Genomic DNA, 16,651 nt, shown 5'->3' on the forward strand with positions numbered 1-16,651 from the left:
AGAGAGAGGGAGAAAGAGAGAGACAGAGAGAGAGAGAGCGAAAGAGAGAGAGAGGAGGGGGTCCGTTTGAGAATGGCTTCAACAATGAACTTGATACCTCTTGGTTGGGGATAAAGTTCATTGGGAATTGTATCTGGTGAAAAGTTTTTTGAGACCGATAGAATTGTACATGTGGGTAAAAATATCCCAGAATTTTCAGGTTTTTCTGTTGGGTTGCAGTGTGCTAATATAAGTGGTGGTGCTTAACTTTGCAGGGGAAAGGGCAGGAAATTATCATTATCAATCTCTATATCCAATATGTCTGCTAATCAGAAGGTTAAAGTTTTGAAACTTTTTTGCTTGTAAACCTCTTTTTGTTCAAATGATCAACACTTTTCTACTTCTTTTTGCTTTTAAATAAAAACTTCCCTTGCCTACTCCATATCGTCCTAGAGCTTAAATGATGTCAGCATCCCCTTCCAAACACTTTCAGAGTAAACTACTCTTAAAATATAAACATACACTAAACTCCGTAAGAAGTAGTTTCATATTTAATTTATTACATAACGGTATATTTACAGGGTTCTGACATTTTTGTAGAATTTTGTAGAATTGTATTGACTCTTTGACCCCCCCCCCCCCCCCTTGGGGTATCAGAGTACAGACAAACGTACAAATGTAATTTAATTCATGGTTGACCTCAGCTTATTGTAACATTTAACACTGTTTACCGAGACGATTATTACACCTCCATGTACATAGTCATTGGTTGATATCGCCTAGATGATAATGATATCAATGCCTGTTTATCGAATGATAACATTTGTATGACCTTTATTTATTGAATGCTTCCACAGAGCCGTGCATTTGCGAGTAATGATTAAAATGAGCCCGTTAGCAATTTCTTAAAATAAATCCACCAATTATCACTGAATTGGCAGATTTGTGTTGGAGACACATCCGTCCATTGCCCTCCCCCCCCCCCTCTTTGGAGACCTAACTTACAAACCTAAGGGTAAAGAAAAATTATGTATTGATAATGATTGATTGTATGCTTTTCGGAACTGTGCCCCCCCCCCCCCTCCCCTAATCTTGATCTGCCCCTGATCATGCACTTTTGTAAAAAAATAAATCGAGGACGCTTTCACCCCAGCAAGCCTCTTCTTGCCATAATCATGATTTCACCTTATCTTTCATTATGAAACGTACCTTTAATTGCTTATGTAAATGATAATTTCATCATTGGTGTTACAATGTTTGACGTATACCGATATCATCGACATGAAAGGCAGAAAACACCCACAAAATACTGTTTTTAAAATAAATTCTATGGAGTTCCACATTGGTCGTTATTCTTGTATTCTTCAAATGTATCCGTCCATTGAACCATATGGATATCTCTCCATTGTGTGTATTGTTCTCCCCATTCTTCATATAATCCAGAAAAGTCTCCTACAAAATAAGAAAGTGAACAAGATAATGAAGTCAGTCCCTCATCGTGGCGATAATTAATTCTTTCATTCTGATCATATTATGGTAGTTATGATAAAAATTGTAACAATGTCCCTCATTGTATTATAATCCTTGTTAATGATAATGATCTTCGTGCTTCTGAACAAGCTGTATCATCAAATCTGCATCATCATCAAATTAAAGGATCGCCATGTACATGAATGATGTCATCTCCTTATCAAGGAAAAATCTATTTAGTTGATTTTTTTAGTAAATAACGAAATACTTGGGTTCAGAGTGAAATTCATAACAGTAAGTTTCTCTAGTCTTGAACTTGAACTGTGAGTATATAATGATATACATGAAATACTGAGAGGGAAAATTCATAATGGTACGATTACTCTAGCACTCCAAACTTCTTAAGATTTTTAACAAAAATCAATAAATCCGAATTCCCTCTTTTACAGTTATATTCCACAATGCCAACCATCTGACAGTATTAGTTGACTTTCCAAAAAATAACGTTTGCTGACAATCTAAAGTTTGCGTAACGAATAGAAAGAAAGATATACTCACCATATGAGTTCAGCGCAGGAGCATAATTAAGCCAGAAAGTACAAGTATCCGCCCTCATAGCACGACCATTCTCCATGGTAAGTGATAGTTTCTTGTATTCCTGCTCTGGTAAAGTGTACCGTGGCCATTCAGGGTATTCACCTGTAGACTGAAGTCCATTTGGATCTCTGTTAGTTAATCGATACGGGAACAAATAATGAATGTTTAATTTCACTGAATGAAATCCCGAATGGTAGATTACAGGGGCATAATTACATATTGGAGTCGTATATAATTATACAGGAAAGCTCCAATCAGCTTTGAATCTGTGGGAGACTGGTCTGGGATGGGGCGCCGAATTAGGCCATCTTTTAGTATGAACGGTCAAGATATCATGCAATTACACGATCGCAAAGACTTTCGAAAAAAAGTAAACTGGAATGCAATCTTGTATATCCCATCGGAATCATGTTCGGACCGAATTATGTGTCATTGTTCTGTCCACACGTTTCAAAAGGTGTTAGACAATTAAGGCTGTTTAAATGGCTTCAGATTGATTTTCTACAATCTTTGCGATACTTATTACATTCACGTTAACTAACCAATGGGCCCCTTACATGAACAACATGGTAATATAAATCTTAAGAAATACTTTAAATATTCTCTTTCCACAATTTACGGTGAGCCTTACCCAGTTTGGATGAAATTGGTCCAGTATCGCATGAACTGAACCGACATTGATTTCTCCTCGTCGGACTGTCTCTTTAAGACGTCTGTTAAATCCTGGTTGAGTCCCCAAGCGAAGACAAACTGTAGCTCCTCGGCATGACCTGCCCCTAGCCATCCGGGTAGTCCTATAAAGATGGACATCGTCGGGTCATGGGTCATTTCATAACGGTATACAGGGGCTCCTGTGTCCACCATCGCTCGGGCCATAGCTTCGGTCGGACAGGCAAACATCTAACAGACGGACAAATAAACAAAATCAAACACAAAAAAAATGAAAAGATGTATAAGATGCATAGGCGTATGAGGCAAGGGGAGGAGGATGGATGGAGCTGCAGCCCCCCTCCCCCCCATATTTTATATACATTGGCTTTTTAAAGAGGTTTATCAAATCTAAAATCTAGAAAACGATGACGGAGCAATTATAAGAAACAATCGTGTTTATAACGTCAACATAAGCAACATTAGGGCATATTTTGTTTATTTAAAAAAAGTATGGCCACCACTCAATTTATTTATTTTTTATTCACACTAAGAAATAAAGGTACAATTCTGCTACAACAGCAACACCCTCTGCTAAATACGCATAGGTGGATGCAAAATCTGCGCCCCAACTGCAACCATATTTCTTAGTGTGTTGAATGAAATGATTTGGCTTCAAAACAAACACATCTTAACCATTTTACTTTGAGCGCTAATTAACCGTTTATTTATATTAGTATTTGGTTCCGTTTTCAATGTAGCTGATTCTCTCGTTTTGACAGTACCTGATCCGTATTCAATTTGATAAACGCGTTGACTTGGTTAGCTGCAGAGTCATCTGCCTGCCTCCAGTCGACGTACCACTGCTCCGTGGCTGTAGCTAGCATAGGGGTGTAATAGAAGAGATAGTCTGGTAAGAGCTTGATGAAGTCCTCTAGGGTCACTGTCGGAGGGTTCTGTCTCAACACATAGCTAGGGTAAGCACGGAGGGCTATCAAGGTACCTTCGTCTTCGTTTGTTCCTAAGAGGGTGGGCACGCTCCGAAACTCCTGACGTTTGATGATTTCGACGGGGAGATCGGGAATGAAAGCTTGGTCGACAACGGGGGTAAACAGCAGCTCGTTGGTGAGATATTTCAAAGTCAACTGATAAGGAGAAGAAAACGAACTATGAGAATCAAACTAAATAAATGAAAGCGAGTCGATAATGAGGAGACCAGTATAGTAATTCGACAATGGAAGCTCAAAATAAGTGTGAAGTTAATCATTTCGTTGTTCTATCTATTTCTATTGTTGCTCTATTATTGTGTATGAAATTATCCCATGGATGTTGTATTCAAATGATAAGCGTTAAAATGACAATGACTGACCTAACATTATAAGCTTCCCGTTCATGTTGAATGCATCAATGCAGTAAAAGCAATAAAGGAAATGGCGTATGTCATAATTATTAGGATTGTTGAAGGCAAAGTAACTATTTAAATGGTAGGCATGTCATTTAAAATGACTTAAAACTAAAAGTCAATATTCAGCGCTTTTTCCCCACAATTAAAGGGATCGTTTAACAATGTTAAACAAGAAGTACCTCAAAAAAGTAAAAACCTTTGAGTGACCGGTTTTACCATAATCGCTTTCTCCAATAGACTGTAGTGTTATGAAAACTGTTTGGCAAACGCAACATTTGATTCCGATTTTCAATCATAAATATCTTGATGATCAGACAGACGAGCGGCTTGTAAAAGTTCATGGGGTTCCTGACTGACCTAAAGGTTTACAATTATCATTGCAGCATGAGCTAAATCAAGGATTTGTTTAAAGGATCTACCGGTAAGACAAAGTTATCGGATCCCTTTAAAGAATATCTAACGCCGTCTTACCGTTGCCTGTGCTTGTGTCAAGACAGGTTCGTCCACATCTCTCAGACATTCGACTACGAGTTCATTGTCCAGGTCAGTGCAGTTGACTTGGTCTGCAATCTCTCTGGTGAATCCGACTTGACGGTCAATCACCGTATCGACAGCCCACGGACACAGCGCATTCCCACTCTGTAAAGTTTGTTAGAAGGCGGATGAAATTGTTATAATCTTGTTGATCAAATGGACGTTACAATGATTTACTTTTAATATGAGAGATTTACTAGTCATGAAGCACTAAAACTTTAGGCCTGTTTATATTTGGCGCTCCCATCAAACCTGCTTTACTTTCCACCTGTATAGAAAGACCGCCATCTGTAAAGACCAAAATTGATGTCTCCTTTAAACTGGGTTTCTCATTGAAGCATGCATTATAGGAGCCTGTTCATATATTTGCCAGGCTTTCATCCTACTTATCTGGAAAAAAATAAATGTTGCCGCCGAGCAGATACAAAGCAATACTGGGAAATCGGTACTTTGAAATGATAAATTGTAACAATAAAAACTTACTAATCAAATCTGTTGTACGTGACTAAAAGCATTCGCGATAAATCACAATGTAACTTTTGTCCCCGCATAAACAGGTAATATAACGGAACTTCAATGATTTAAATTATACATGTACTGTAATCACAGCGTTGTGATTACTTTCATTTAATACAAATCTATATCTTAATTACAAACACCTTAAAGCTCACAGCGCGTTTTGATAGTCGCCCTGTACTTACCTGCATAATAACCTGATGGAATAATCCATCACTAAGTGGTGACAAAAGATGAAGACCAGCGCTGGATGCCCCAGCACTCTCCCCCATTATCGTCACCCTACTTGGGTCACCACCGAAAGCTATGAATTCAAACAAATATAAACAGGAAATGAATAGAAAAATATCACTTTAGGTGTTTTGGAGTTAAGAAAAATATATAATAAAAGAGACAGATGAAAAAATGTCCATTTGTTTTTTGTAATTTGATGGTTGTTGTAGCGAGTGTACAGTGACAAACGTTCCAGTTATATGTCTCATGAAGAACTGTAGTGAGAGGATTTATCATTTAAGTTCAGTTTTATCAATTAGAATATAATAATGGTTAATCGTCTACATTTTTTAAATCTTGACAATGTTTTAGGAAAGTTTGTATTAATGTATACAGATATAAAAAGCTCCTTGACGTTATCAAGGTTTTATATAAAGTGATTATAATTATTTTCATCGATGGAAATGGATGTAATTGGTAGATCTTTTCTACCGTCTTACTACAATGTAGGCTCATCAAATGTATAGGGATCAGCGAAATCATACGTTTGTTTGCATTACGTCAAGTCGACAGTATGTTTGCTTAATTTACATTATAATAATAATAATGGATACCATTAATATATTGATACGAACATAATAAGCATATTCACTTACCATCAATATTAGTTTGTACCCATTCTAAGGCCATCACCTGATCAAACATTCCATAATTCCCAGGGGAAACGCTGTCACCTGAATAAAACAAAAGTGAGAGAGACTAAAATCATTATTATCTCTTTGTGATATCAGCTTTCATTTTGATTCTCCTCAATCGGACACTTTTCCCTTTTTCTCAAACAAACCTTCGACCTTCGCATTTCCATTTAGGGCGTTCTTACCATGCACTCAATAAATCACTTCTTTCTTTCTCTGTCTGCCTGCCTGTGCATCTTTGTCCGAATCTTTTTGTTCTGCCTCCTTCTCTCCCCCCCCCCCCCCCCCTCTCTCTCTCTCTCTCTCTCTCTCTCTCTCTCTTTCTCTCATTCTGTCTCTATCCCCCTCTCTCTCTCTCTCTCTTCACCCCCTCTCTCACTCTCCCTCATTATATATATATATATATATATATATATATATATATATATATATATATATCTTTCTCTCTCGTTCTCATTGTATCATTTTCTCCTTCGATGAACATACCGGTTGTGAGGAAGCCATACACGCCCAGTCTGTAATTCACTGTAACGAAGACGATGTCGGGAGCGAGTGCGATCAGGGGAAGGGGTTCGTAGTAGGTAGCAGAACCTGCACCTATTGTATATCCACCGCCATGAAACCAGACCACAACAGGTGCATTGCTGGGCTGTAAGCAGTAGTAAAAGGAAAATGTAAAAACAAAACAGAGCAAAAGCAGTAAAAACAACAAAACTCATAACAAAAAGAACAACAATAAAACAACAGCAACGGTATGTTAAACATCAAGTCCATTTTACCGATTCATATTTTGTATAACACCCTTAAAAATGATGATTATATAAAGAAAGAATTTTTTTTTTTTAAATGGCTTCATTTTTGTTTGTATATATTCAATATCAAAGAGATCGAAAAATTAATCGTATTTATATTGTATCTTTGCATGCCAAATATATCTAGCATATTGACTGTATTACGTATAAGCAATGATCCATATAATATTGAGTGTTTCATAATTGGAATAAAAAATATGTGTTTTTACTGGTACATGACTGTCAAAGAAGAAAATGTCTTACCCGAGGTGAACTAGTGTGAACTGCAAGATACAGGCAATCCTCATCTACCTCTCTTCCAACACCTGGATTGCCTGGTATATCATCTAATGGAGATGTCTGTGGACACTGTGGTCTGTTGGTAATGGCGAGGTAGGTCCTTCCAAGGTCACCTTTCTTGACGGGGTTCTTGAACCTGAGATCTCCTGTCGGTGGTTCAGCGAACGGGATCCCAAGAAAGGCCTCCATCCTCGTGTCGACGTTAAGGTACTGGGATTCATTGTAGGGTAGGTAGATACCCGTTAACCTTGTGGTGGTTCCTGGAAGTGTGGTTTGGGGTCTTTGGGCGTCACCCTGGCCCGTCAGTAGTCCTGTTATCAGCAACATGGCACAGATAATCCACATACCCTCCATTGTCGTCTTGTCAAGTTCCTTGCCTCAGAATTCTAGTAATATTGCTTGAGATACGGTTTGAATAACTTAAGTCTTTGGTACCTTTAGATGTTAATGATGTGAACTTTATAACTACATTGTACTGTAAAAGAATCTTAATTGTTTTATGACTACAGATGAAAATACTGATTACGTAATGTAAAGCTAGAGCTGAAGGACTCGCATGGTATTCAACTATTAAGAGATAACAGACTAAGTACTATTTTGATAGCGGTCCTCTTCAAACAACCTCATGTGGTATAAGTAGGAGATAACAACCTCCAAATGTCAAGACATTACTATTTATGTAAATGACGACCCATCAAGTAAGTGTACCTATGCATAAAACACCTCGTATCAATAGTTGTGTAACGTAGTTAAAGTTCTATACACCGTGGAGGATCATAACTAAGATAATGAATCAGTGAATGATAAGGGGTAGTTGAAAAGAAATGTCTCAACAATTACTAATATACACATCGGGTTTCTAACTTAGAACATCCACGCGTCTTCTTTTTTTGTTTCAGAATTGTATAGTGTCTCCCTTTTGAGCTTTGTCACGTCCAAATTTTAAACTGTGATAGTTTTGTGTCTAAGTGTCTCAATAGATAATCACAATAAGACTTTATACTAACAAATCTCAGTGATACGATTTAGAGAAGGCGTGTGCCGCCCAAAGATCACGGGACTTACCCGTATTCAAATAAAGAAAGGAGGCCAGTGGGTATCTTGGCAATGTAAGCAAATTTAATGGAACCCTAATTGCTTGACATTTCGAGATTTCATCTTGTCACGTGATGATTTTTTGCGTTTGAAAACAACATCGTTAAACATGACAACGAAAAGCAATCGCATCGTTGCAGAATGCTTATATTGACATAGGAATGCATTCTGAATCCAGACGAAACCAGTGATCATTTTAGAAGATGTGAGAACAGTATTAATCCGACAGCTAGGATGGAGAAAATGTATCTGCTTCGTTTCTCAGTGAATCTTGTAGCACTGGCCATTTTGGTAGGACACGTAGAGGCACAAGCGCCACAGGTGATGCTTCCTGGAACCTCAAATACTGTCCTTAGAGGCACCTACATTCCCTTCAATGAATCAGACTACCTGAAGGTTGATGTTACCATCGAAGCCTTCCTGGGGATACCGTTTGCTGAGCCACCCGTAGGAGATCTGCGGTTCAAGAACCCAGTAAAGAAGGGTGGTCTAGGGAGGTTTTATCTGGCAGACAGGGATAGATCAACGTGTCCTCAAGTGAATAAAGGGGAAAATGAAGACTGTCTTTACCTTGGAGTTCATACATCATCACCACGGGTATGTCCTCATTCATGCAAAGACGTTTGATTGGGTCTTCAGTTACACCCCATGATTTGTTATCCATGATTCTTCACTTGATACTCTGAAGTTGTCGAAAGCACCTTTCCAAAATCTTTAAACGGCACTGTCAAGTTTTATTGACTCAATTCAGTGCATTCATTGACTTCAGTTTAGACCTGTTTTATCCAACTGAATTATCTAAATCACAGGTACCTTCATTTTTTCCTTTTACACCGGGCTGGATTTTCTCGTATAATAATTATACTCGATTGTTTCAATATTAGTGAAAGTATCATGCGAAACTTATGGAAATTCGTGATTATAACTTACACGACACTCTAAGAAAAGTCGTTATATAAAGACAGTTCCATGATAATATTCCTAGATATTAGTACATTTTTAAATGTTAAATTAAACACAATGCTTGCCAACACCATTTACACCGATTGCCATTGAATGGGGTGTTTTCAAACACCATATAAATGCAAGCACTTATAATGACGACCGGGGTGTCTTACCAGACCTTTTATTTTGTATTGTTGATCCTTCTGTCACGTACTTAACTACTATCTACCGTACATTAAAATATAGAGGCAAAAGGGCTAACATGATTACACAGTTCTTGTATTAGCGTTCTTAATCTGTATTATTCCAGCCTAGCAATGCTCCTGTAATGGTTTGGTTACATGGGGGTGCGTTCACACTCGGTGGAGGTACGTGGACAACCTATGATCCAGCTCTTGTATTAATTTTGCTTTCTTCATTTTTCTCATTCCAGCCTAGCAGTGCCCCTGTAATGGTTTGGTTACATGGGGGTGCGTTCACACTCGGTGGAGGTACGTGGACAACCTATGATCCAGCTCTTGTATTAATTTTGCTTTCTTCATTTTTCTCATTCCAGCCTAGCAGTGCCCCTGTAATGGTTTGGTTACATGGGGGTGCGTTCACACTCGGGGGAGGTACGTGGACGGCCTACGATCCGTATCCTCTTATCGCCATCTCGCCCGACGTCGTCGTCGTCAATGTCAACTACCGTCTCGGCGTGCTAGGCTTTCTCACCACAGGTATTGCCCCTTCAATAGATTCAGGATATGTGAAAAACGTCAAGACTTTCTATCCGACGTATTGTATCGAGTACTGAATATTGCTAAGTGACGATATTTCTTTTAAAGGCCATCTGTATACGTCTAGTTCGGCCAGAAGGAATTAGACCACTCAGCGAGGTGGCTATCTCATCAACTCAGCTCTCAATATTAACATGAGAAAAAGAGGCACCGATTGGGGAAGTTTTCTATATAGAGGGAGCAAGTATAGCTACAAGAAGTACAGTTGAGCTTTTAAAAAGCAATAGAGTAATTTATATATCGTCATCCTTGACATTAAAAGGGGTAATATCGATAATAGGGCGAGACACGAATCACCATTATTACAAGCATCCAGAGATCAATCTGTTTCACGAATTGTGAAGAGAGTGACCCTTGCAAAAAGTTCATTTTTGATCATTTCTGGTATTACTGTGACACGACGTTGAAATCTTCATTCATGGAAGCATTGATCGTGATTTTTTGTAACCATCTTAATAATAAATTGTACATGAATATGGGTTTAAAAGTGACCTTGGTTTATGACAAGATTTGAATTGTTTATTTATTGTTTTTGTCTCAACCGTCTACCGTTTTGTATTTTTTTTAAAATAATTCTTATAATTTAATTTAATTTCCTGCTACCAGGTGACAGTGCCTCCATTGGTAATTTCGGAATGCTTGATCAGGTGATGGCTCTCCAATGGGTCCAGGAAAACATCGCGGGTATGTTTGATTTATGGTTTATTAATTACCGAGTAATAAACACCCATACAAAGATTAAGAGTTACATTTATTCGTGATTTTAGCCAATTCTGTATGGATGAATAGGCTATTTATTTATACTTCAGCTTCTGTCTCACTAAAAAAAAAATTAAACTAGAAGCATGATTGCGACGTGTATGTGTTATGTGTTATGTTATGATGTTTAGAACATCATTCATCATGATTTGCAATTGGCTAGCTAGTATGATCATTAGCAACCTTGATTAATGATGAGTCAAACGTTAAACGGTTTAAATTTTAAAGGGTTTAAATCAAAAGTATTTTTAATGTCGACCTAATATCCATGGCTTTAAGAAATCACGCCGAGTAAATAAAAGCCTGAACGAGTGTTGAGTTTGCAAAACATTATCTACCATATGTACCTTTTACAAGGTTAATTAGCCCAATTTACCTTGGATTTATCTTTTATCTATACCATTATGTACAGCGTTTGGTGGTGATCCTAGTAGGGTGACGATCATGGGGGAGAGCGCCGGGGCGGCCAGCGTTGGTCTTCATCTCTTATCCCCTCTTTCGCAAGGACTCTTTCACCAAGCCATCATGGAGGTAATTAGAATGGAGTCACTTAGGAAATTATATTTTGTAATGAAGGAAAATAATGTCAAAATAACATTTTCCGATAATTTGTTTGTGTTTAGAGGTTTGTGTTTGTTCTTATAATTGAATGAAATTAATTCGCACTTTAAAAAACTTAACATAACTCAGCGATGTCAAATAAACATCAAACTAGGGAACACTAACTACGTCATATAAAGGAGAAATATTTTTTGAAATTTTTCTCTCATAAGATATATTAAAATAATTGAATAATTAAGTCTATCAAATTTAGATTTCCATGTTTCTGTACATGTATCATTGTGACCAGGGGCGTACGCAGGATTTTTTCAAGGGGGGTTTTAAAATATTTTGCTCCCGAAAATTTGAAAATCGCGCCGGCCGAAAAGTCGCTCAGTGGGGGGGAGGGGGGGGGGGTAAGCGGACACTTTTTTTTTTTTTTTTGGGAGGTCCAAAAAAAATCGCAACGACTCAGCCAGTCGAAAAGTCGCTCAGTGGGGGGGGGGGGGGGGGGGGGGGGGGGGGGTAAGCGGACACTTTTTTTGGGGGGGGGTCTCGAAATTTCAAAATTTGACATTTTTTCGTTGGGGGGGGGGTAAGGTCACCTTATTTAGGTTAGCCGTGGGTAAATTTTTTTTTTTTTTTTTTTTTTAAATAATAAAAAAAAAAAAAAACCAAAGGGGGGGGGGGTTTTAGGTTTTTTTAGGGGGGTTTACATACATAAAAATACCAAAGGGGGGGGTTTGAACCCCAAAACACCCCCCCCCCCCCCCTGCGTACGCCCCTGATTGTGACTCGTTCTTCTTCATTACGACAGAGTGGAAACGCCCTATGTCCCTGGGCCGTTGATACCAATATTGACAGACAGATTGGATTCACAAATGAGATCGCAGACAGGGTCAACTGTACCACTACCGACAACCAAGCCCTGGTCGAGTGCTTGAGAAATACGGATGTTATTGTCTTGTTAAGGACACAGGCTCTGGTAAGTAACAGTCCGCGTAAAATCTTTGTTGAAAACTGAAACCCTAGACGTATGGTCATGATGTCCTCCTGGCGCTAAAGTCTTGCGTCCGAATTTTAACTTTCACCGTTTCTGAACTTTTGCCAACGAATTAAGTTATGACACATTACACTTTTTCGCACGTTCTATAATTAAGTATACAACCTTGCTGCCCGAATGTGATGGTCGACCGAGTATTGGTAGTTCGGAACGATCTCTATCGATGATACAACCCCATGTGCCTATATGATCATGAGTAATAACTTAGTTACATATCATTAAAAGTTGGCTGTGCTTTTGATTTGCTGGAATAGATGATAAATCTAATCAGTTTTAAATGCACTTTATTAACAACACGTTTGGCCTTATGTATTAGCTATAATCATTTACCTTGATCAATACACATAACTTTTCATCGTAGTATCAACAAAATAGTATTGTTCGGTGATCTTTGGTCAAAATATCTTGCTTCAAAGATAATGAATTCCCTATTCACCCACCCCATTGCAGCTGGTTGGAAAATATCTGTTCAATGAGCTCCTGTTCGTACCCGTGGTCGACGGCGCTTTCATTCCCGACATCCCGATCGACATGATAAAACGAGAGGAGTTCCACAGCGTGCCAACCCTGCTCGGTACGAACGAAGATGAGGGGACCCTTATAGCCCTTCGTGCTAACCCGTTGTATTTGAGAAGGAAGGACCCTCCTACCATGACACTACAGGAGTTCAGAGAGTTTTTACCAGATTATCTCTACTACTATACACCTTTACTTGCGTCGGCTGTCGAACAGTGGTATATTGACTGGACGGTAGCAGACGACTCGTCAGCAGATCAGCTTGAAGCTTTCGTGCGTTTGAACACCGATCAGGTAAAGTCTAGCTATAATAAGTTAGAGAACAAGAAAGTATAACTGTTTTGCTATCCTGTAATTTATCAAGTAGCGTATCCAACATAGGAAAACGCTGTTTAGCCCTCTCTCCCGTTTTGGCATTGGAGGAAAAAAAGTAACTTCCAGAGGGTCTACTCATGCGGGCCTGCCCATATATTCTGCCCGAATGAAACCTACTCTCTCGTCTTATAAGAACCCCCCTTCTTTTTTTAAGATAACATTTGATTTGTCACTGAGTAATCTAGCTCGTTACAATCTACTTTACACCCTGCATATGCCCTATGATACTTCTTTGGGATTATATTTATGCTCACTAAATAATTATCATGTTACACGGATCCATGGTTGCTTAAAGTAGACACACGAAGAATCAAAAGTGTTTTGAATTGATGCAAAACTCATATCATTGCGAAGGGGAAGCCTTACTGATCAAATACAACAACTCTCCTCTTCAAAATATGTTTGGGGCCCGCAGTAATCAACTCTCAAAAATGATAGTTTTGAGATCCAGATTTTCTGCCTTCAGCGGTCCTTTGTAGAGCGTCAATATTTGTGACGTCACACGGCCGGTACTGAGCTGTTTGTCCAGTGTGTGACGTCACTATTCAGAGCTCGCTACGCTCGTGTGTTTAGCTTACGTTCAGGGGCGTTCGGGGGTCTAAGAAGGGTCTTGAAAAATTGCATTTTACGCCTTTCCATGATATCTATATGATTTCTCAGCATTTTATTCGTGTTTTTCAAGAGAAAATATTTCCATCCATATGTAATTTGTTCTAATTATCAGTTGTAGTGAATTTTTCTTTGTGTAGCCCCTTTAGCTATTTATACCGTTTTTCTGCTATGAGAGATTACAAAAAACACCGAACGCCAATGGGCGTACAAAGAAAGCTAGTAATCAATAGCACAGTCCTTCGGACTATAAGTATGTGATGTTCATACTCCGAAGTTACACAAATCTAGAAGAAAAAACAAAAAATTCCCTTCTTTTACCAGGTATTTTCGTGTCCAACTGAAATAACGGCTCGTGCTTTGGAAGGAACTCAAGCCACAGTGTATCGCTATGAAATGACCCATGATCCCTCTCGTTCAGTCGTGGGTGAAAGACCAGGATGGTTGAGGGCGGGGCATGGAGAGGAGCTGCAGTATGTCTTCGGTTGGGGCATCAAAAGCAGACGAAATCAGACTCAGACGCACGAGGAGAAACTCATGTCGATACAAATTATGCGGTATTGGACTAATTTTATCAATAATGGGTAAGGAATTTATCAAGTTATTCTTGTTAGCTTACTTTGTGATTTCTTTATAGGGCCTACATGAAGCACATACATGTTGCAGACTATAATTTCTTTATAACCAGTCCACGGTTCAATAAATTGCTTCCATCATGTACATCTTCTTGAAAATTGTAAACGATAGTCAATACGAGTACTGGTCGAAATTCAAGGAAGTGAATAAGTATTATCATGATTAATTGGACCAGTTAATTTACACCTTGACAGACGATATCGTGAACAGTTCATGGTGACGAGCATATACCCCTTTCGAAATACGATCCTGTAATCCATTTGCGATTTTTTTTTTTCGGGGGGGGGGGACCAGCGGCTCTTCACCCCGATTAAGCCCAATGCAACAATCATGCTCCCTCCCTTCTCCAAAATCTTGGATCCACCCATGCTATATACAATCCATTTCCTTCCAGGGACCCTAACGACCCTGCTCCAACCAGTGATCTTCCTGTCTGGCCAAGATACACACTACCTGATCAAGAATACAAGAACTTGTCTCTGACAATGGAAAACGGTCGAGCTATGAGGATGGACACATGCTCTTTCTGGATGGACTACGCTCCTTCCTTATACAATTATGGTAAACAAAGTTCCTTATATTTATTCCTAATATTTTCATATTATATTAATTTTCAATATGATTTTTTCTAATTTGTCCGTCACTGCACCTCCCTTGCACGTGTTCCTACGACCACGCGCCTTTCTCTGCACAAAGACAAAGTACGACAAAACACTGTAAGAGGGATGTATTCCAATGGAAGAAGAAGAATTCTAAATGCGAAATAAAGTCAAGACAATATCACACCCTCGAACAGAAAATAAAGTTACGTAACGCTATTGATTGACTGAATATATCTTATTAAAATATATTTCCAAAACTATGTCATGTTGTGATACCCAGTTACCCACTATAGTACCAAGAATTAGAGTTGCATTTAATTCACTGATCAGAAAAATAGCAATCGGCATGCAAATCATAATTACGTATGTTTCCCATGATTCCAATGATTTTAGATGTATCATAAATTCGTGGCCTCACAGCTAAAAAGGCGCTACAGCCACGAATTATGGCGTTAGTGTCGTTTATGCAGAGAGCCGACGGATTATTAAAATAGGGAGTATTTCTTAGAGCTACATTTGCTTCGGATGTGTCTTCTTCTGGAAGGACAAGGAGGTTATTTGGGGTACTTTGTTCCTCTCCTTTTCAGACAATGATTCTGGTGATGCGAATCAGGACGACTGGCAGCAAGACTACGAACATTGGAGAGATGTTAGCATGGTAGAATGGAGAGAAGTCTTTGATGATTATGAGAACAATAATGACTGCAATACTCCGTGATCAATGACCACGATGGTTTCAACATGATCGTGCTTTTCTGGCTTTCGAGCACGGCATGCCTGTCGCTGTGACCGTCATCCAGGCGTTTCGAACACTGCCATCATTCCACTTTACTATGTCTTCTGAACGGAGTGTGTAAAATTCATGTATATATCTTTTTTATATTTTTTATAATTATGAACTATTTTTTTATGCCAGAGACAGCATCTCTGTTCATGACATATACAGTTAATAACTAATTATTCATATACCCCTTGTAAATTGATGTTTCTTGTGTGTTTCGTAACTCAAGAATGAAAGATGGGCCTGTTGAATTAGGGCCTTTATTGAATGCGTTTAGGTCTAAGCTTTAATATATTACATTGTCAAGAAACATAAATCCTGACAAATCGATTTTGCTCATACTGAAGAAAAAAAATCAAAAACTTGGTAAGGGTATGACTAATCTAGTTGTTAATGTATGTGTAGTGTGTACACATGCAATATCAGACTCGAGTACACTTTCATTTAGATTCAGATTCAGATTCAGATTTATTTCCGTTTCAAGACAAACAAAATATAAACAGACATAATATAATACAGTCAAATATAATATAAACAAAGTAAATTCAGTATTATGTAGAACAAAATTTAGCTGATAAGAAATATTGGGAAAAAACAGTACTGAACAATAGAAAAAAAAAAAGACCTTGATGAAGTAATTCAAAACGGAGGGGCTTGCTAAAAAAGCAGAGCTTGTATGAGGCAAGCCCCTGACTTAGTTAAATTGAATCGCAATAAAGTAGTTTGGGTAACAAAATAATATTCGTTTCACATCTAATGTATGAGACACAATAAAAAAGAATCAGTCGTAATTTCACCTTTAA

General features: G+C 38.4%; 2 protein-coding genes across 2 annotated transcripts; one reads left to right on the forward strand and one right to left on the reverse strand.

Annotated features, from left to right (window-relative positions):
• Nucleotides 1–85: 85 nt before the first annotated feature.
• Nucleotides 86–7,626, reverse strand: LOC576889 (cholinesterase 1). The gene is made up of 9 exons (XM_777156.4): nt 7,113–7,626; nt 6,544–6,706; nt 6,019–6,096; nt 5,335–5,453; nt 4,571–4,738; nt 3,480–3,839; nt 2,678–2,946; nt 2,008–2,174; nt 86–1,431 (listed from the first exon to the last, which is right to left on the reverse strand). Exons 1-9 carry the CDS (start codon nt 7,500–7,502, stop codon nt 1,307–1,309), a joined length of 1,839 nt encoding a protein of 612 aa, XP_782249.1. The 5' UTR covers nt 7,503–7,626; the 3' UTR covers nt 86–1,306.
• Nucleotides 7,627–8,553: 927 nt separating this feature from the next.
• Nucleotides 8,554–15,806, forward strand: LOC100891732 (cholinesterase 2). Its single transcript, XM_030972187.1, has 9 exons — nt 8,554–8,840; nt 9,622–9,907; nt 10,574–10,651; nt 11,139–11,257; nt 12,084–12,251; nt 12,780–13,139; nt 14,154–14,413; nt 14,860–15,026; nt 15,655–15,806. The coding sequence occupies exons 1-9, from the start codon at nt 8,568–8,570 to the stop codon at nt 15,783–15,785; spliced, it is 1,842 nt and encodes a 613-aa protein (XP_030828047.1). The 5' UTR covers nt 8,554–8,567; the 3' UTR covers nt 15,786–15,806.
• Nucleotides 15,807–16,651: the final 845 nt, after the last annotated feature.

Source organism: Strongylocentrotus purpuratus, unplaced genomic scaffold, assembly GCF_000002235.5.
Source record: "Strongylocentrotus purpuratus isolate Spur 01 unplaced genomic scaffold, Spur_5.0 spur5_scaffold_6, whole genome shotgun sequence".
Lineage (NCBI taxonomy): Eukaryota > Metazoa > Echinodermata > Echinoidea > Camarodonta > Strongylocentrotidae > Strongylocentrotus > Strongylocentrotus purpuratus.